We start from the raw sequence: 23,169 nt of genomic DNA on the forward strand, positions 1-23,169 counted from the left end.
TCTAGCCGAAGACAGTGTGTGGTTGTCAGTGGCGGTCATTTGACGGTGACAGATCTCTAAGATTCCTCACTGAAATCAGAATCAAAATCATAAACGATTGTCAGTAGGGTTTTGAAACAAGTTGGGGGCTTTGGTTGACGTCGACACAAAGTCTTCGGCGCCGCGTAATTCACGGTGGATTCACCTAACATCAACGATTTGGGATACGAATTTGAGGGGTATGTATAGGACTATATCATATTCAAAATAGGGCTTTGGTTTGGCAAAATCAGTTAGGGGATTTCAAAACCCTAATTTGCAATCACAAATAATAAAAAAAAACTGGTTCAGCTCTGGTGAGTATGGTGGTCGTACCACGGTGGTAATGGGTTGGTGGTGGTTATGGGAGAGACAGAGCTGTGGGGGGGGGGGAGTTTAATTTGTTTTTTGGTTTATATATTAAAATAATTTTAATTAGATTGGTATAGTTACCAATTTACCCACATGTGCCTTTCACATAACCTAACTTAAAGACGAAATTTAACGGGATTAGGGTCAAAGGACAATCTCTGTTGAATTTGGTAACGTAAAAGACAAAACGTGTTAATTTTAAAGATAAAGGATAATGAGTGAAATTCGATACAAACATAAAGGACAATTTATGTAATTATGTCTTTTTTTTTTAAATTTGTTTAGTTTTTAAAAACTTTCATTTGTCCTTGGAGAGTTACTGGCTAACTGTATGTCTATAAAAAGATGTATGACGATATAACTTGCAGATGTCACATCATTTTGTTCTGTTTAGAAGGGAGATACGAGTGATAGAAAATGTTACTCCTAAAATATCACTAACGCATTTTGAAAGTCATGATTATTTCAATTACGGGGATGTTGAGATTAATTCAAATAGGAAGTAGTTGGAAGAAACCAACTACAAGAGTCTTGAGTCAAGGGCACTTCTGATAATTAGTTTTCAGTTACATGAATAATCATATTAAGCTTAAAGTTTGTTTCGTTTATTTTATGTTATTGCTATGATTTCGGTTTCCATTGCAGGTAATGAATAATACAACACGCTCCGGTTATTTGTTGTCATAAAAAAATCCAACCAAATTCTACTTCAAAAACAATAATGTTCCATAGTTAACAAATAACTTGTATATTAGAACTTCCCCATCTATTGTTGATATATATATTTCTTATTGTGTATTTGTTGTTAATAAGAAGCTATAAGTCATGTACACATTCTTGGTTATATATGTAATTACCAAGTTGATCAATAACATTCATCAGGTGCAAACGATTTTCGAAGCAATTTTAAAAGGTGGACCATCATCAGTGTCTTTAAACAAAAAGCTACAAGAAACAAAGAAGTCCTAGAAGCACACCATTGACAACAACATAGCAAAATAAGCATAGCTCGTAGTAATGCAAAGCTTAATTAAGTTCATCAAGTTCAAAACTTTCAAACAAGAACACGTGACTACATCCTCTCATGCAAGTTAGGCTGCATCGGTTGGACACGGACTGGTAAGGGTTCATCAGATTGGTAATCTCCCATTGCTGCGATTTCATTTTGTTGCTGCATATACATACATACATACATACATATATATATGTGCATATACATACATACATACATATATATATATGTGCCAGAAATAAGATACCATATATAATAGAGTTGTTTTAAGATGCATAATAAACTTACCATCAAATATTTGAGGTGCTTATTCTCCTCCTCTAGAACTTGTTCCTAATTCACACACAGATCCAGCATGTTCACAAATAAGTAACTATTTTACAGATAACAATTAAAACTACAAATGTTCTATGTATTTTAAATTAACTTACACGTTTCCTCATGATTTTTGGGATTTCGTCCTGCTCAAGACATCAAATATATAAACAGCCATTAGAGAGTGTTAATATTGGTTTATAAAAGGCTTAAAATAAGCATACCTTTCTTTCGCGAATGTTGGTAAGTCCATTTTCCAGTGCTTCTTCGTATCCAATTAGTTCTTCATATTTTAAAGATGTTAAATCTTCTCCTTTCAAGTGCCTGAAACAAAACAATTACAAACATTTATCACCCACAAAAGAATCCTAATTTTGAGAGGGAAAGGTGTACCTGAGCTCAATTTGCGTACTGTCGTTTTCTTTCCTGATTCTGTCAATTTCATTCTGCAAATTCTGTGTGGAAAGATAATTAAGGGAAGACATCAATCGTCAATCAAGAAACTAAATATGAAACAAAGAAAATATTAAATAAACCTACATGTCAGAGGTGCAACTTCCTATATAATATTAATTTAAATCAAGCGTAAGACACTAGGGATCTTAGGTTGTTGCAACTAAGTGGTAGTGAGAGAACACTTAGTTACTTCCAAATTTATTCATGGATGTAACATCTCGTATAGTCTTATTGATGGATCCTATCCTATATGTAGATCTGGCAGTAGATCATAAATCAAGTTACTTAATTGACATCTTTTTAGCAACATGTCACAACCCACTATTAGAACCCCTCAAATAACCAAGGACAAAAGTAGAGACAAAAGAGTGAAACCTTACTTCATGTTTTGCATCCCACAACTTGTTTCCAGAAAGTCTTTGATATGTGTCTAGCATGTCAATCAGGCTATCAGTTTGAGTATCATCCAAAACCCAGAAAATAAACAAGTTAGCATCAAATCACAAAAAATTAAGTCAAATCATTATCAAAACTCTATCAAAAGACAGAAAACCCTAAAAAAGAGAGAAAAGAAAGATTTAAAATTCATGGGATGTATACATACTTGGTTTTTGGGCTGCAGTTGCCAGAAGATCCAGAAATAACAACCGAGGCATTAGCATCACAGAGAACAGTAATCTCTTTAGCTTTCTTGATGATTCCATTCTTTCTTTTGGAGTATGTGACTTGCCTGTTACTTGTGTTCTCTATCCTTTTGATCTCTATCTTCCCTCTTCCCATTTCCTCTCTCTTTTCAGGAAGTCAAATAGCAATATATAGAGAGATGTAATGTATCTTCATGAAAAAGGTTAATTAATAGAATTAGAGAGAGAGAGAGAGAGAGATGATATATTTCTAGTAATGGTTGGAAGACAAGATACTTTCCTAAAGAGTGACAAAGAATGCTTTTCTTTGTGAGTTTGTCGGGTTTAAAATGCCCAACAAAAAAGGTCGGGTATTTTCTCGGGTACTTGATTTGAGTTCATTTAATCTTTAGCTTATTTGCTTTACAATATAACAGTTTTCTAACCCTATACTCAACCACTTACCCTTTAGTCCATTACATATCTCGACCCTAAAACATCTTCTCACTTTAAAGATGGGAATAATATATATTAATTATAATTATCACTTTTAATCATTCTCTTGGGTTTGAATCGCTAAGGTACTTTATACACATGATAGCTTAAGAGGATCTTGCTATTTACACACCATCAAATCTAATCTCACTCCATCTAGAATGTCAGAACGGCCTTTGTTGATAACAATGTGACGGTTGCACGTTTGACTTTAATTTCTAGTAGTTATGTCACGAGCCTTCCAAGTCAGACGATGGATATTAAAAGAACACGTGTTAGATTACTAAATTCGACGGAGTTGATTTTGATGTATGTGAAGTCAATCCGGATCCTCTAACGACAAGTTTAGAATTTGACCGCTAATCCTGTAAATACTGTCGTCAGACATACTCCTCCAACATTTGGGATGACAAAAAAGCATATTGTGTCTAAAATCTTTTACGCTCTATGGCAGATGGCGCTTTAACTTATTGACACTCTAGAAACATTAAATGCAAGGGTTTTTAAGACATGTTTTGAGTTCTTAAAATGCCCCTCCACCTGACTTAATCGCCAAGATAGTCAATGTAATACCCCGCCACATGAATTAATGATCAATATATCATTCCATCAATGTTAAAAATATTTACAAAGTTAAATTAAACCATTATATGCCTTAAATACCTTATAACTATAGTAATTTGAATCCATACATGATATTATTCTGGACTAAAAAGTGAGAAGACTTTAATTAATTATAACTGTACATAGAGAAAATATGAAATGGACCAAAGGGCAAGTGGTGGAGACTAGGTTTAGGAAGCTGTTAGACGACTTATTAAAATAAGAAGAGCTGAAATAAAAGCATAAGGTATTTTTATTTCCAAACATCTCCACATCATTATCATTATCGCCCTATCATCAACATCTTAGTACTATCTTTTTATTTTTCTTTCATTTCTCTCTCATCTCTCTTACTTAATTTCAAAACACTCACTTTGAAAATGCAAACCCTTCTCTTCTCTCTCTCCTCCACATGGCACTCTCTCTCCTCCTTCAAACCACTTGTAATTAAATCATTAGAGATGCCCCAAAATACGCAAGAGATAATATATCCTGTTGTTGTGTTGGGCAAGTCAAAACCCCACAAAGAAACGCACCCTTGGTCAATCTTTTGGAAAGTCTCTTGTCTTCCACCCATTATTAGAAATCTCTCTCTCTCTCTCTCTCTCTTGATACTTCCGTAACACTATTAATTAACTTTTTTATGAATATTTACTAAATCTCTCCATTTGTTTCTCACTTCCTGAAAAGAATAGAGAGAATGGGAAGAGCGAAGATAGAGAACACAAGTAACAGGCAAGTCACATACTCCAAAAGAAAGAATGAAATTAATCATCAAGAAAGCCAAAGAGATTACTGTACGTTCTTTGTGATGCCAATGTCTCTCTTGTTATATCTGGATCTTCTGGCAAGATGTATGAGTACTGCAGCCCAAACACCAAGTATATACACATCCCTTCAATTTTTCTCTTTTGATCAAGTCTTGATATTCTGGTTTGACATATATATTTTTTTCTAATTTGATGCTAACTTAATGTTTTATTTCTGGGTTTTGGATGACCCTTAAATTAAAAGCTTGGCTGACATGATATCAAAGGCTTTCTGGAAATAAGCTGTGGCATGCTAAACATGAAGTAGGTTTCACTCTTTTGTCTCTATTTTTTTCCTAGAAAGATATGGTTATTTGGGGGGTTCTAATAGTGGGTTGTGACGTGTGTTCTTTGTTTGCCAAAAAGATGTCAAGTAACTTGATTTATGAATGCTTCTGCCAGATCTACATATAGAATAGGATCAATCAATAAGACTATATGAGATGTTACATCCATGAATAGATCTGGAAATAACTAGTATTCTCTCACTGCCCTTTACTGGCAACAACCTAAGATCCCTACGGTCTTATGCTTGATTTAAATTAATATTAAATTGGGAGTTCCACCTCTGACATGTATGTTAATTAAATATTTTTCTTTGTTTTATAATTAGTTTCTTGATTGATGATTGATGTCTTCTCTTGATTATCTTTCCACACAGAATTTGCAGAATGAAATTGACAGAATTAAGAAAGAGAACGAGAGTATGCAAATTGAGCTCAGGTACCTCTCTCTCTTTCAAAGATTGTTTTGTGGGTGATAAATGCATGTAATTGTTTTGTTTCAGGCACTTGAAAGGGGAAGGAAGATATAACATCATTGAACTATGAAGAACTAATTGGATTAGAAGATGCACTGGAAAATGGACTTACCAACATCTGTGAGAAAAAAGGTAGGTTTATTTTAAGGTTTTCGTAGACCAATATCACACACAAATATCATAACCGATATGTTGGTTAATAGATTAACATAACCATAAGCAGTCTGTTTTGGGGTTTCGGTTAATTGGTTTTGAAGGCTATTGCAAGTCAATTATGGGTTGGTTAATCATCACCAAAACAATGTAATTTTACCAATTTAGCTTAAAATCGGTTAATTTATGGTTCTGTTAGTTATTATAACGGTTAACTTACTCACTTCTATTTGTATAGTATGTTTTTAAATGAAGTTATATGGTTCACTATTTTATACCAATATAACTGTTAAAACTAACTATACACACATAATTCTAGTCTTTTAATTTTGATATAACATCCTCGTATATAAAGATTCAACATCACCAACAAAACCAAAGATGTATATAAAAGAATGGTATATTTGATTGCATTTAAATGTTTTGAAGAGTATTAAATAAAATAACTAAAAAATCAAAGTTAGAAGCTCAATATGGAGTGTCCTCTTATGCTCCCCATTCACCATCAACTGCTTCAGATGCTACACCACTTGTATGCTCACATCATAATCTATTAACCCTTTCTTGAATGCATGAATTGGATCCATCTACCTCAACATCAGAAGTTTGCATGAATAATAACAAATGCAACTGAACAATTAAATTGAAACAATAAAACAAAGAGCAAGCATTATTTATACTCACATTTGGTGGCATTATTGACATTTACAAAGTAAACGCCAAACACCCCCAAAATCTATCATTCCCGTATGTGACAGGGCAGGTTGTTTTATCTTGGTTCAGATCGGATCAAGTCATGTTGGCTACTAGATCATGTTTGGTTCAGATCAGAGCAAATCATTTTATGCACAAACTTCAACTCGAATTAAAACAAAACTAACCAAAATGGAGTCAATTGAATGCATGTTCAATCGACTTTTGGCTCGTTCGACCCATTTTAATACTAATTAAGACCGTGGGTTAATACTGTAACCTTTTTGAAAACCTTTCTCTTTTAGTATAATATATTTCGGAAATTTTAAAACATTTTTTAAAAAAGATTAAAACAACTTGCATTCAGTTGACTCCATTATAAAAAATAGATTATTATAAGTCGAGTCTATAAGAGCAAAATAAAAAACGAAGACCCATGGCCTGGACATTTCTACGATACTGCTTTGACATCATATAGAGAAAAGGTAAAAACATCAATAAAATAGTTGGTTGAAATCAAGAGGGGGATTCACGTTGGTAGTTCACAGAATTCAGGCTAATATTTGATAAAACTCTATGCATACACACATATTACTTAGAAAATAAGGCTACTAAAATGCTTTTTCCAGAAAAGTTGACAAATTTGACTGCAGCTTTCACCATATTGCTTTGACAAATTTGACCAAAATACCTCTAGTAAAATGCTTTGACAGAAAAGTAGACAACTTTGACAACAGTTTTGACCAAAACTGTTTTTTGTGAAGTTTTTGACAATTTTAACCAAAATGGCCATGTTTTAGACAAAATGCATGCTTCTGAAAAAAAAAATGCTCGAAACAGGCCGGTAACATATTTGTATACCGAAAGTACCTTGAATCTATCTTTTGGCATCCGTGCAGCATTGTATTGATGTTTTTACCTCATTTGGAGCTTCAGCATATGCATCAGGAAGATGACCAGAGTAATCTGTATAAAATAAAGAATTTATCTTTAACAACGATTTTATTAATTAAATAGAATAAAAAAAAAGAAACATACATTGGGACCAAGTTTCTACAATTAATAAAGGATGCTATCAACTATACCACAAAACAAAAAATATACCACAAAACAAAAAAAGTATGTTGTTAGTTTCTTTATAACACTAAAACAACCTTATCCATGACTTTTAATACACTTGATCACAGTTTGCAAATTCCAATTATATAAAAAACGTCCATAATGCCCCTGGGTAACCAAAGTCTCATATGTATGACACAACTCAACATAACACTTCAACTCCAACTATGTTTTTTTTCTCTAGTTTCTTTATATAATGCACATCTGTTTTAAAATAAAACTGAACTAAAATATGGTACTGGGAAATTAATATTAATTTAATACCATACATTTTAAGCACTTTTGAGAGCTGTCCACTTATTTAGCAAAAGAAACATGCACGGTGGTGAAAAACATGCACAACTTCATAAAGAAAATAACATAAGGCCAAATTAGTCATCCATAAAGATCCTATAGTCTATACATAGGAGAAATGATTAAAGTTATCACCTTTGTTGGAGGCCATTGTTGAAGTACTAAGTGTTTCCTGTCCTAGATGATCTTATTGCCACACCATTCTGTGACTAAAAAACGAATAAATGAATAAACATAAAGTACATAAAGATAAAATTGATAAAGCAATAAGATAGAAAACTAAAACACAAACTAAAAGCAATAAAAAGGTAACAATTTGCACGGGGCAGATTTGCTGCAGCGGTGTTTAACCGATTAACTGAACCTGACCCTATAGGTATATTTTTACCAAAGTTGATCAAAACGAAACGATTTATAACTCGAACCAGTTTTAGTGCATAAATCGATATCATATTATTTTGTTTTAATATTTTAACATGTATGTACCAGGATCTTTATGCTTCTTTATGTCACTTTAGACATAGATATGTATAAATCATTAAAGGGCATGCTGGTCATCTAAATGACCCTTCTTTTAGACTGAAAGTTAAAGAAAATATTAGTTGACTTGTTAAACTCATGTTTCACCTGTGGGTGTATCGGGGCAAATAGCCAAATACACTCAAAGCTTCATGCAATAATTAATGAAGGGACAGATGCAATACAAAAATATTATCAATGAATCATAAGACAAAAATGGTAATAAAAAAAGGTAGAAAAACAAAATCAACATCAAACAGATAAATTTGAATAAGTGAAGGGCTTAATTTAATCATAATTGATGACTGATTTCATCCTTCCTTTTCCAACTGACCAGCTCAATTTATACAAGCTGGACTGAAACCGAGGTCGTCTAGCTTGATCTTGGCTCACTTAGCTTCCGAGAGCTTGAGCTTGGCTCATATATTTATTTTAAACATAGTTTTATATATAATATTATATATTACAAAATATGTATTTAATGTGGCTCGTTTAGGCTTGCGACCCGACTCGAACTCCATAAGTGAAGTTCGAGCTTGGCTCATTTATTACGTATTAATTAATTTATGTACTTTTGTATCTTACTTGTTATATGTATTAAGTAAAACTTTTATATATAAAATAACATATATTAACCTGTTTAATGGAGGATTACAATGAATCAATGGTGAGAATCTGAGGAAGCCGAAGTCTGCCTATCAGAGATGTCTTCATACTCCTCCTCTTGCCCTTAATTTTGAGCGAGAACCCAAAACCGGTAGGCGAGGGCGGGTGGTGGAAAGTCTACAGACAGCCACAAATAGCACACAAATCTTCAGTCTCAGCCTCATTATCACCTGTAAGCAAACAACCACAAATAGAACACAAATTCAGTTACAATTGCTTATTTATTAAAAAAAATAATAATAAACTAATATAAACGTTTGAATATGTCTTATAGTCCACCAACCTTAAACATTCTGTCCTCGCTACAAGCAACATCATCAACATCATGTATGCCCTTATATCTTCCTATTGACCCTTGTTTGACTCGCTATAGAATGACTTTGACCAGAGCCCGAGCTTGACCCCATTTGAAAGATTTCTGGCATCATCAAGGACACAATTTAATCGATGTGAATTGAGCTTAGTATCTGAGCATATCAAGAACCAAAAGAGCCTGCGAAAAACTGAAGAGGTTTAGAAAACCGCCTTTGTAATGTTTTTGCAAAGAAAAAGTCCCTCATGAAGACTATACGCTGCACACAGTTAAAAAAACTCTTCAACTCAGTGAAATAACTAAATCAATAACATAATACAAACCATATATTAGCAAAAAAAATCAAGAACAACTTGGGAATTACGCATATAAAACTAATTACAGTTAAACCTATAATTATCTCAAACCAAATCAACATCAAATCGAACATAAAACCAAAACAGCTAATACAACGCTAACCCTATAAGTTCATGAAGTCACCATCGTTTCGGCACCATGGCTTGCGTTCACGAGCAATAATTAACGGTAGGCACATCCTAAGCAACTAAATTAGAATCCGACAAAATCATGAACTGAAAACATAAAAAGATTAAGAATTTACTTGGAAGCTTCGATAGACGCGTGAAAAACCCTAGAAGCTGAATATGAAAGGTTTAATTTTAAGGGGAGGGAAGAAGGAAGTCGAACATGAAGAGAAACGTGGCTGATGTGAAGAAAGAGAAACGTAGCGTGGGCAGGGGTAGCTTTGTGGTTGCGGTGTTTGATGAGAGAGAGGCGAGGGTTTGGTTATCAGAGAAACGGAGAAGTAGGTTTGAAGGGACTGAGTTTCAAATTTTGAAATCCCTCCAAATCTCCTATATGCTTTGAGAGTGGTTAATATCGGTTTTGTTCGTTACAGTATTGCTTGGGTTCTTTCGAATATGTAGAGTTATAAAAAAGAGAAAACAACCCACACGTAGCGGCTATGTGGTTGTTTGTGTAACTTTATGGTACATAATTAAAACTGAATCGAATAATCTTGTTTCAGGTTTCTCGATTTTGAACTTTAATTTTGAGTTTAACCACTACTTACTACGCTCAACAATGTTATTTTGTTTAGTGCATGGTTATGCGTTGCATTAGTGGGAAAAAAATTTATGACCTTGTTCATAATCGTCATCCAACATATAATTATCTACTGCTAATTACATAATCGCTAATCTCAATATATAGCCAAAGGAAACATGGAAGGGAAGAGGTTGGACATGTACATTAATTATTTGCATTATCAAGTCAACATTTAAAAATCATTTATTTGAAAATGAAAGGCAAACTTCTATTAAATAATCTAGTGAATGGTTTAGTCCTTACATTTGACTTTTTTGTCAATGCGATGATACCAACCAACGAAGCGCGCATTGATCAGAGAGCAAATGGGTCACACTCTCTCTTTTTGTGTATCCAACTTTAGCTCATCCATAAGAATTTGCTGGTTGTGGGCCTTGCCATCAAAAGAAACAAATATGCGTTAGCAACATGGTAACCACAAAATTTCTAATAATAAAATATTGATTTCATTATATTCATATACAAACGCCAATAAACGAACGCACACGAAATTTTAAAGTTTCACATATCAAATATTAAAGCAAATAAGGCAACTATACCAGATTTATGTACCTTTTATCTCAATATGCAACATAAATAATTTTGGATTATGGATCCATGTCTTGTTTCATTATTGGTCATATGAGATCTTCTCGTCTTGACTGATTTCATCTTGGTGGGGCACTAATTTGATCATATACTTCTATGATCTGCCATAACAAGTTGTAGATGTTAGCCTGATGTCGTTCAAGAGAGCAGTCTTCGACACAAGAATTTTCATATCCTTCACGTCTCGACTGATTTAATCGTCTTTTCAGGTTTGCAGACACTCACTTTTGTAAACGATGGGTTGTGTATTAGGGGCCACATATCTGTTCATTCCGGTGTTGTTTGTCACCGCTTGATGACATTAAACCTTGAGTCGAATCTAATAAATCATTTGCTTGTCAATCTAACAATAAATTAAATTACTACGAAGTATTATTAAAAAATATTAAGGACAAGTATTACCAAATCTATTAATTTCATTATTTTAGAATTAAATTAACTAACCTACAAAAATATTAAACCATATACAAAGTTGTGTTCATTTAAAACAAGTTGGTCAATGCAGGATCATGGCACCGTTTTGACTTTCCCTCCAGCATTATTTAAAGAGCCTGCATTATATACATTGTTATATATGTCAGCTTATCATTCTAGTCATTTGACTTCTAAAACTCGTGGAATAGTATCTTCAATGTTGATTAATAGATGAAAAAAGTGAACATATTTGTTTGCAATTTCAGGTCAAAGGTGTAACATTAGTCAACGATGTCTATATATGCAATATTGGTAAAAGAGCAAAAAATTTCACCGTACCACTAAAATGACCTTTTTGCCACTTACCATTATCTTAGTTTAGTTTTATGTTTTTTGAAAATTGAATTTTTGGTTTTGTTTGGTTTGCAAAACCGATTTTAAGTCATTCATAAAATATTAATAAGTGGCATAACCCAATATCGAAAGAAGAAAACCTCTCGCCTATGTGAAAGTTCATTTGTACTATATTTTTCTAATTCAGTATACTCAAATATACCCGAATTCACTCAAAACAGATTTTCAAAATTTCATTTTAATTTCAACTCAATTTTAAAATTCAAATAACTGACAAAGTGAAAACAAATCAAAATCAATGATCGGGTTTTGTTGTGTTTGCAAACTTGTTATCGTGTTTTTAACTTTAGAACTTGCCAATGAATGGTCGAGTTTACACATATTGATCGATACCAGAAATTAAACAGAAGGTTGACTTTTTGCACAAAAATATTACATTCATTAGTTACCTGGTTACCGAATGGGAATGCTTTCTTTTTACGAAAATCAAACTCTTTAGGATTATAGTGAATGATCTCGGGCTCTGGAAACTCACCAGCCTGCAAGGTTAAAACTTGAACTTCATGTTTTAAATGTTTATATTTATAAATTTAAAATTATACGGTTATAATAATATTTACCTTAGCACATGCTCTTGCTAATCCTTTGCAATTAGTCAAAATAGCTTCGATCAGTCTTTTTTTACAAAAGTCTAAAATACCATTGTTAACCCAAATCAGCCTGGAAACAACATACAATTTTTTTCGTTCATTTATGTTCATGAACGTCCATGTGTTTGTTTATGTTTGTTCGTTTAAAACCTAAACGAACAAACATAAACAAACTGTGAAGTTAGTGATATACATGAAATCTATGCATAATAGTTCATTCATATAGGCAATAGTACATACATAAAAGAACATTTGAGTGTAAATAAAATAAATGTTATTTGGGACAAAAGATGCAACAGATAGCAAACCATATACAAATGCTATTTGGGACATAAGATGCAGCAGATAGCGAACCACTCGCGAGTTACTCGAGATTAGCTCATTATGAGCTCGAATTGAGCCGGGCTTAAACAAACTCAAGTTCGAGCTTAAAAATAAACTTGTTTAATAATCGAGCTTGAGTTTCACTCACTAGTACAAAATCGACTTTTAGTGACATACACCCCGTCAGGTCAATCCGACACTTTCGAAGACTAGTGTCACCGTATGTATGCTTGAAAGTTCATGGAATGTTTTGGTGACGATTTCAGCGGGCTTGTGTCACTATTGCGTAGAGAATCACCTCTTTAGTCACACTAAACATAACGTATGTCACAAATATTAGTGACGTTTAATCGGAATGTGACCAAATATCACTATTTGGTCACGTTTTTCATTTGTCACAAATGTAAATTTTTTTGTGATACCATAGATAAACATATGGTCACATATGGCAATTTTAGGTGTCACTATATAATGGCGCACATTCAGTGACATAACGTAACTGTGAGTAAATGTAATTTACAATGACAGTAAATATTTGTTTGTGTGACGTTAATTTTAGGTTTATTAGTCACACTAATTAATTATGTTACCGTATGTTAAAGTTTACGGTGACAGTGACAATTACAATGTGTCACTAACAATAACTAATAGTCATGACAAATGTAACAAACATGTGACTAGAAGTAACAAATGATCAGCTTCCATTTTATTATGTGTCACTAAAAATTTAAACTAACGAAATAGTTATTGATGTAAAAGAAATTTATGGTCACAACTCGAATATTGATGTGTGACAAATTATGTATTATGGTCATGGTTAATGGAAAAAAACACGTGACTAGAATTGCAATTTGGTGATTGTTCACTTTATTAGATGTGACTAACGATTTATACAAAGAAAACGTTAGTGAAGTTTAAGTAGTTTATAGTCACAGTTCATTTTAGTAGGTGTGACTAAATTTTAATACTAAGGCAACGATATTGATGTATAAGTATTTATTTGTCACATCTCCAATTCGGATGTGTGATAAAATATATATTATGGTGATGGTAAATGCATACAATTTGTGACTAGAAGTAACATATGCTAATTGTTCACTTTGTTAGGTGTGACTAAATGTTCAATAGACAATCATCGTTATTGATGTATAATTACTTTTTGGTCATATCTTCAATTTGGATGTGTGACAAAATATATATTATGGTGATGGTAAATGCATACAATTTGTGACTAGAAGTAAAATTTGCTAATTGTTCACTTTGTTAAGTGTGACTAAATGTTCAATAGACAATCATCGTTATTGATGTATAATTACTTTTTGGTCACATCTCGAATATGGATGTGTGACAAATTATATATTATGGTAATGGTAAATGCATACAATATGTGACTAGAAGTAACATATGTTAATTGTTCACTTTGTTAGGTGTGACTAAATGTTCATTACTAAGAAAATGTTAGTGAAGTGTAAGTACTTTTTAGTCAACATGTGACCATTACATATTACGTTCTTTTAAGGAAATGTTAGTGTTGTCTTAGTAGTTTATAGTCACAAAAAAATCTTTACAAAAGAGTGTGATTAAATGTGTGTTAGGGTCATGTATTTATGTAACAATATGACTAAAGGTTAAACAATAGTGACTCTAAAAATAATTCCTGAATTTATAGATCGGTATTATCCAGATTATAATTTTTCATTTTATTAGATGTGTAAAAATATTACTAATTAATTAAATGTGATTATAGTGACATTTTAATTTTAATGTGTGACTAAAGACTATATTATGGTTTTCAATTGGCCATTTTGCTTAAAAGATGATTAATTGGGCCTTTTTTTTCAAAACACGATAATTTGGGCCCATTTTTGTTCTAAACACGATTATAAGCAGTTTGATTTATGAATAACCAGTGTTTGCAACCACGAGTTCGTCATCCTTTCTATTTGCGTTTTGCGTAATGAATGTAGTTAATAAATGAAGGGTTATTAATTATACAATCTATTATATGAATCCAATTTTGATTTTTTAAAGTTTGATCAAACTATTTGATATGTATGCTTGTACTTTTGGATTTACCGAAATCTTTATATTTACTATTCGATATGGTATAGCGGAATAACAATCAGAGTACAAACTGAATAATCGTCACGACTGTTACAAAAATCATCATGAAAAGCTATATATTGACTATAACAATCAGAGTACAAACTGAATAACCGTACAAACTGAATAACTGTCAACATCCTAAACTTGATTTAGCCTAACTAATGATATAGTAGATCTCGGTCGTATTAATTTGAAAATTTGGATCTATCAAATTACTCATGGATGTCTTGGCAGCACCCCAGGCATCCGAAGATCCGTTTTGTCGACCTTGGTCGAATCTATAATAATTATGGTGAATAAAATTTTTACGGAAACACAATCATAGATTCAGATAATCTATCCGAGATTCGGACATATGATATTATGAGAAATAATCCACCAACTCGCGGAAATTAGACCATCCTTTCCTTGAAAATCCATGACCAAATCAACATTTTATCATCTTCCATGCCATCTTCCTCTACATCAGTAATCTTCATCTGTAACACCAAAATCAACATAGTTAACGCACACAACAATGGATACACTCTGATGCTTCAAACTGTTTATAACCTAAACAAAACTTACAAATTACACTCAGTTTCAGAGACTATCATATACATGCATGTAATATAAAACCAACAGACTAACCTTGATAGTTAACACTGTGAGAGCAAATCTGAACTAACAATTATGAACAACATAATGTGCAGGTGCCATTTTAAGTACAAAAAGATATAAATGCAATGTTATTAATACTAAACAACTAGTTTGTCGGTCAGAAATGAAATACGTGACAAAGTAACTCCACAAGTATAATACTAGTTTAGGTATGACTAATACTAACCATCAGCAAACCAAAGTAATGAGTCAAACCGGTTCACCACAAAAAAATTATTTGCAAACCCACTCACTGCCACATGTCACTATTTTATTGGACTTCTATTTAATTTGTTTTTCCTTTCTTTACACATTAATTAGTTTAAACTATTACATTGATTTTTTTATAATAACTTTTAATAATTAAGTGTTTAAAAAAATCTAAAAACACAGTGTTGTTCAGTTTATTTTTGTGAACACGCTGGTATAAATTTTAACTAAAACAAAGTTTATAAAAAAATATATTTTTTAATAAAAAGTAAATATTGACCGACAACAAGAAGCTAAAGTGAAGATGATGAAAAAACTTTTCAATATTCTACGCAACGAATAATTTGAAGTTTACCCGGTTATATGACCAATAGAGAAGCTCACGTCGCTTTTAAAAAACGATTTGGTTGAGCATATATGATTTTTAATTTTATATATATTTTTTAAATTAAATATATTGTATATTTATTAAAAATACATTTTTATATTTCTCGTCACTTTCAATAAAAAACAGAAATTATAAAATGTATTGATTTAATAAACAAATAATTAAGGTTGGGTTGCTAATTAGTGTGAAAAGGTGGGTTTGGTTTGGTTGGGTCGGTTGAAGAGAGAGAAAATAGGTTTATAATAAAGATTAATTTGAGTTAGTTTGTGAATGAGGATGGTATAGAAAATGTATGTGAAGTGTAAGTAATTTATAGTCACATCTCTAATTACTTTTGTATGAAAAAATATATATTATGGTGATGTTAAATGCATACAATTTGTGACTAGAAGTAACATATGCTAATTGTTCACATTGTTAGGTGTGACTAAATGTTCAATAGACAATTAGGGTTATTTCATATATGCTTTACACGTTTGATCGATTTATGAATAACCATATGCAACCATGCACGATATTTCGTCTTCCTTTCTATTTGAGTTTTGCGTATAATGAATGTAGTTATAAATACATGAATTAGGGTTATAATTAATTATAAAATCTAGTATCTGAGTCCGATTTTGATTTTTTAAATTTTGATCAAAATATTTGATATGTATGCATGTTTTTTTGGATTTAATGCAGAAGACTACACCGACGTTCAAGGGCTAGAATACGACTACACCTTTAAGAGGGTGGTTAAGGGTTCCCTCGTATGTTATACCCCATTCTCTTATTTACTATTATAATTTCAATCAAAGATTATTGTATAATAAGTTATAAATTTATACTTGAAATTTTGTTTTTTAATATTGCAGAAACTACCGGTTGCATTTGTCAACTGATACAACATCCGGTTGAGGAACTTCAGATTGAAGTTCAAATTTGGTGATTATGGGGATATTTTTGAAACAATTGCTCACCGGAACGACATGTATTACCAGTTGCGTCAATACAAGGTTCGTAAGTGAGACGATTTTCTAGAAGAGAACTTGATAGATGTCGGGTTGAGGGCCCGTTTCAACTGGAGTGAAGATCAATCGATGTTCACAATCTATATTGTTAATTAGATATTTTATTTTAATGTAACTTTACATATTTCTGGACATTAAGTTTTTGTATCTACTACTTATTAATTATATGAATGAATATTAACTTTGATATGGTTTTAGTTTATGTTAATGGTTGGCCTAATGTAGTTAAGGTAAAATAATATTGTCTTTTATATGAAGAAAATAAGATATTATTGTCAATTAAATATTGCATTTTATACTTCCTAGGTAATTATGAAATAAATCAAATCACTTAGGTTAATGTGTACATAGCTATGAATTACGGCTACCTTGCTAGCCGAAAATTATTCAGTGTTGATCTAGTCCCTATAACTTCGAATCACCTTTATAAATAGATTAATATACCATGTCTTTCCAAATCCAAATTTAAGCGTTTTACATAATAATTAATAATGAGATTCAATAAATAATGAGAAAATATTACATAATAATGAGACTCAACAAATAATGAGAAAATATTACATAATATATTACAACAATATTATACTAGTCTAATATTAAGTAACGATGTGAGCCAATGGTTGACGTCCGTGATAATAAAAAAGGGTCCACTTGTGCCTGATACAATCAAATCTAAGCTTTAGCTACACTTGTACAAATATACATCTTGACAACTTAACGTTTCAGATTTAACAAATGCATCAGTAGATTATCAAGAAAGAAATGCATACCTTAGTACGTATAATTAAATCCCGACCGTCATTGCGGTAATAGTCATCTCGGGATTCCTTCCCCAAATCTTTTTTGTCTACAGGGGGCAATACATTTTCATTCTCATAACTAATCACCGTACTAAACTCCTCATCTTCGTACGCATACGTATAAGTTGTTGGAGGATTCTTGATTACTATTGATATTTTTTTATGAGCTGTTCTGTTACATAAAAAACTTGTCATGCTTGTGAGCCCAATATGAAAGGATCATTCTTGTATCCTAATCTACTAAGTTCAACCAATGTGTACCCAAGGTCGTCTTTCTTTACCCCGTTTTTTATTGTCAACCCAGTCACACTTGAACAGCGGGATTTTTCTAAAATGGTAATCAAGTACCCATATGTCCTGTAAAAGCCCATAATAACTTGTCTCGGTGTAGGTTTTAACTTCTTTAGAAATGTGCAAGTCATTTGCTACTACACTAACCCCACTGTTCTGGTGCAGTTTACCTTCTCGAGATTTGGTACGAAATGTAAATTCGTTGATGTCATAGATTTCGTAGCTCAATACGTTTCTATTTGGTCCATATGAAATCCACCTTACGGTCTCTGATATACTTTCTCGCTATATCGCTAACTCTCTCTCAACCTGATACATATATACTACAAGGGTGAACTTCAATTCCACGTGATCAAATATAATAAATATTTAACTAGTAAGGCCGTTATGAAATATGTAGTATACGTACGTACCTCATATCGTAACCACATACCAAATTTTAAGCTGTGCTCTTTCTCTAGCCATGCTGTTTTCTTGTCAGGATGTTGTTGTTCAAGAAATGCCATGTGTCGACTGTAAATAAATATTGACGAATTTATACACCGTATAGTAGAAAATAAAATAATATAATCCATGTACACAATACTTACTCGATATAAGGAACAATTTTGGTTGTATTTTGCAGCACATAGAAATGTGCTTTCATGAACAGATCTGAAGAAATGTCGTCCAACGATTTGTCCATTGATAGTGGAACTCCATCTTTATTACTTGCTCTATTCTTATTTTCAATCGAGTTCCTCAAACTATTAGGAATACCAATAGTCTTCAAGTCTTTTTTGAATTCGTTCAAGAACTCAATCGTCTCCTCAGCAACATTCTGTTCAACAATGCATCCTTCTGGATTATTTTTGTTTCGCACATGCCCCTTAATAACCTTCATACACCTTTCAAATGGATACATCCACCGAAAGCATACAGGACCACATAACTTAACTTCCCTAGCAATGTGCACGGTTAAATGAACCATAACATCAAAAAACAATGGAGGGAAGTATTTCTTGAGAAGGCACAATGTCACAAACAAATCTGCCTCCAATTTGTCAACCTCCTCGACCTAGTTCTCCTTGCTACAAATTGATTTGAAAAAAAAAAACAGAACCTGAAATAAAAAAGTATACGGTCATGTAACCACATGCTTTATTCCAACTTACCAAATAATTAAGGAGTGATATGGTGATATGAATATAAAAATAAGAACAATACCTCTTATAGCATATCTTGTGGGTTGTGGCATAATAGATCGTATTGCAAGGGGCAAAAACTGTTGCATAAGCATGTGATAGTCATGTGATTTAAGTCCTATTAGCTTCCTATCCTTTAGACTAAACAAACTAGCAAAATTTGAACAATACCCTTGTGGGACCCTTAACTTGTACAACGTATCGCAAAACTTGTCCTTTTCCTTTGTTGTTAATGTGTAACTCGCAGGCGGAAGCCTAATGTTTGTGCCGTCTCTCTTTGGTGTTAACTCTGGCCTTAAGTGCATATCGTCCAGATCGAGTCGAGCCTCCAATCCATCTTTCGTCTTTCCCGGAATGTTTACTGTGTTCCAATCAAACTCTCTGCCACATTATTTTCAATATGCATAAAATCTATACAATGGTTGACAGAATTAAACCGCCAATATCTAAGTGCCGATGCCAAATATTAAATTTCTTCCAGTAGGGTTTACCATTGCTGCCTTCTTCTATTGTATCTGATTCTTTTGTTCCCCTTTGTTTTTTGATTTTCCCACCTCTCCCGTTCGAAGCTTGTTGCATGACTGATGCATTGTTCTTGTGGCCCTTACCCCAAATGTTTATACAATATTCCATCTCGTTATAAATTTCTACCCCGTTCTTAGGTATTGGTTCACTTCGAAACTCTTGTGTTCCATCGAATCCCTTCTTTTTCTTTCTGAACGGGTGGTCATAAGGTAGATACCGTATGTGGCCACCATAGCTTTGCTTATTTGATCTTCTTAGTCTAACACAATTTGTTTCTTTACCACAAACTACACAACCAAAGAAGCCACTATATGGACAACCACAAAGTGTACCAAGGGCGGGATAATTGTTTATAGTCCAAAAGACTACAGCACGTAGCGTAAACCTTTCTCGGGCATATGCATCGTATGTTTCTACCCCCGTATCGAATAACTGTTGTAGATCTTCAATGAACGGTGCTAAAAATACATCAATATCGTTACCCGGTGTCCCGATATCAATAACGATAGCATGATGAACTTCCTTTTCATACACAACCATGGTGGAAGGTTGTAACTGACAGCTAAAATTGGCCAGACACTGTGGTGTCGATTTCCTCTATTAACATCCACCTCATTAGCTGCAATGCCTAGCCGCAAACTTCTTGGATCTTCTTTAATGAAGTCATATATGTCACTATAGCAGCCCATGCTAGTGAATCTGCCGGGTGACGTAAAACACTGTCCTTTATTCTACTTTCCGTGTGCCATCTCAAATGTCGTGCAGTCGTTGGTGACTGAAGAAGTCGTTTAAGCCGTGGAATTATGGGAAAGTACCATAATACTTTTGCTGGAATTTTATTGTATGTTACTTTTTTAATATCATCCACCTTCCATCTTGATTTTCCATAAGTGGGACATACTTCATATTTTTTCGTACAGTCCCCTGTAAAGAATGAAGTCGTTAATACAAGCGTGAGGAAGATTGAAGTCGGTAATAAAAACAGAATGGGGTCGGTAATAAAAAGAGATTGGGGTCGGTCGGAATTTTGCTATATAAATTTACATTATGTATTTATAAGAGTAACATTATGAATACGTTTATTTAGCAGATTAAAAACAAATTATAAAAATATAATGATAAGTAATCACAGCCTGGAAACTGAAGGGTCGACGATATTTTCTAATTTCTCAAAATCTTTCCCTCGCAATTTTTCAAATCTAGCTTACTGATGATTGTTTAATATTAATAGGATTCAAATTGGCACCGTTAATCAATCATTAATTGAAAATTAACTAAACTGAAAATTTTCCATTGCCGCCATGAACACATTACACTCCTAATGTTACAGAGACATGCTCATAATGATTCATTCCACATCTGTTGGCGGTTTCTGTTCTAGAACTCGATTGACGATTTTCAGAAATACGCAGATTTGTTATCAAGCAAATCATCTTCTTCTACTATGGTTTGTGATGATTTGTATATATGTTTATTTGCAATCAAAAACTCTCATTTTCATGTTACTTTGTGTCGTAGGTCATGGAATTGGAAGGAACATATGAAGAGAATCATGCATTGGAAGACCAGTTTAATGAAGAATTTCACGATTATTCGAGTGACTCTGATATGAGTCCCTCAGATGAGGAGAACGAACATAAAGTCAATGATGCCAAAGATAAAAAGAAAAGGGGATTGCCAGACTGCCAAAGATGCGAAGTGCCTACAGAAATTCTGGTGGAAAAAAACCTAAAGTCAAGTTCGATGCATTTGGCAGGTTGAGTGGAAAGTACATACCTGAATTCGTGAGGTTCTTAGGAGATCTGGTCAGGGAGAAAGTGAATGTCAGTGTTCTTACATGGAGGGAAGCATCCAAAGAACTAAGGGATAAGTTGTGGGAAGTGATAACAATAAAATGCCTGATCAATTATTTGTTGCATACATTATATTTCATTCTAATTGTAATTGTTATTTCAACATTATTACGAAGTAGACGAAGACAAAAGAAAAGTTGTTATGGCTTGTCTCGGTTTTCTCTTAAGAAGCTTTAGAAGTAGGGTGTATAAACGGGACATACACCCCAACCTAGGCAAACCAAAGAAGTTAGCTAGAATTCCAAGACGTTTTCGGACAATAATCCTTAACCAAGATCACTGGAATAAATTTGTCGCGTAAACACAATCCGACAAATTCAAGGTATAGGTCCATCTTTTTATCATCATCAACATATATAATTTCATTATTTTTCATATTTATAAAATTTAATTAAGAATTGACATATGTGAGATTTATTTTTCATGAAGGATTCATCGGACATAAGGAAGGAAGCTCGTGCGAAGACGCGTTACAACTAGAGGTGCACAAAAAACCCATACCCGGAACCGGACACAAAAAAAATACCCGGAACCGGTTTTTTTTATACCCATGTATTCTATACCAGAAACCAGAACCGACCCTACCTGTAGGGTATGGATAAGGTATGCATTTTGAGGTCAATACCCGTACCCGGAATCGTACCCGATTTATCCCCGTAAATACCCATAACTGGTCATACCCTATACCCGATACCCCGTTATACCCGATACCAATTTTTAAATACCCGAAATAATACATGAGTTTTTATTGTATATTTTTTTGTTTACTTCACAACTTATATGTTTAAGTTTTTGTAAAATGCATACTACTAAGTAAATAATTTGTAATTAAGTGGATTTATGGTTTTTGTTATATAGTTTAATTATTTTTATAAATTACAAAGAAAATTTAAATTTTAAACAAATTAAAAAATGTATAAAAAAAGTACAAATTCAAAACCGGGTATTAATACCCAGTCGTACCCGGTTCCAATACCCGAACTCGATCATACCCTACCCGGGTACATAGGTTGAGTTTTTCTCCTCAATACCCTACCCGAACCCTACCTGATTTCTCTCAATACCCGATTTTCAAATACCCGATCATACCCGAAATCGGTTCCATACCCGAACCCGGGTATTAGAAAAAACCCGATTTGTGCACCTCTAGTTACAACCACCGGTTGGGGAGGTGGATATGCTACTGTTGAAGAAAAAATGGTAAATGTTTAATTCTTTAATAATTCCCTAAATAGATACTTAGGACTTAAAAAAAGATTATGTGATTTAGGGCATGTTTGGGATTCCTTATTTACACCTCCTTATACCTTATATAAGGATTTTTCCATATGTTACAAAATCCTAACTTACGAAAACTCTTTTTTCCTTCTTTAAAAGGTTTAATAAGTTATATTATCCAAACACTATTTTAATCTATAAAAATGAATAAGTTATAAGGGGGTAAAAATAAGGAAACCCAAACACCCCCTTAATACTAATGCACTTTTCTTGTAAATTATAAGA

General features: G+C 33.0%; 1 protein-coding gene and 1 pseudogene across 1 annotated transcript; one reads left to right on the forward strand and one right to left on the reverse strand.

Annotated features, from left to right (window-relative positions):
* Positions 1-1,635: 1,635 nt before the first annotated feature.
* On the reverse strand, positions 1,636-2,995 carry LOC143613147 (agamous-like MADS-box protein MADS9). The gene is made up of 4 exons (XM_077086935.1): positions 2,778-2,995; positions 2,554-2,620; positions 2,111-2,172; positions 1,636-2,041 (listed from the first exon to the last, which is right to left on the reverse strand). Exons 1-4 carry the CDS (start codon positions 2,951-2,953, stop codon positions 1,927-1,929), a joined length of 420 nt encoding a protein of 139 aa, XP_076943050.1. The 5' UTR covers positions 2,954-2,995; the 3' UTR covers positions 1,636-1,926.
* A 1,599-nt stretch (positions 2,996-4,594) lies between these two features.
* On the forward strand, positions 4,595-5,621 carry LOC143613148 (floral homeotic protein PMADS 2-like; annotated as a pseudogene).
* The last annotated feature ends 17,548 nt before the right edge of the window (positions 5,622-23,169 follow it).

Source organism: Bidens hawaiensis, unplaced genomic scaffold, assembly GCF_021521415.1.
Source record: "Bidens hawaiensis isolate Kalapana, Puna unplaced genomic scaffold, B.hawaiensis_p1.1 tig00036752_1, whole genome shotgun sequence".
NCBI lineage: Eukaryota > Viridiplantae > Streptophyta > Magnoliopsida > Asterales > Asteraceae > Bidens > Bidens hawaiensis.

Excerpts from the sequence above, each read along its gene's own strand:
- LOC143613147 (XM_077086935.1), bottom strand. The coding sequence starts at position 2,953 with ATGGGAAGAGGGAAGATAGAGATCAAAAGGATAGAGAACACAAGTAAC. Across the intron at positions 2,621-2,777 it reads AACTGCAGCCCAAAAACCAA|CCTGATTGACATGCTAGACA; the intron begins GTATGTATACAT and ends TCAAACTGATAG. Across the intron at positions 2,173-2,553 it reads TGTGGGATGCAAAACATGAA|AATTTGCAGAATGAAATTGA; the intron begins GTAAGGTTTCAC and ends CTTTCCACACAG.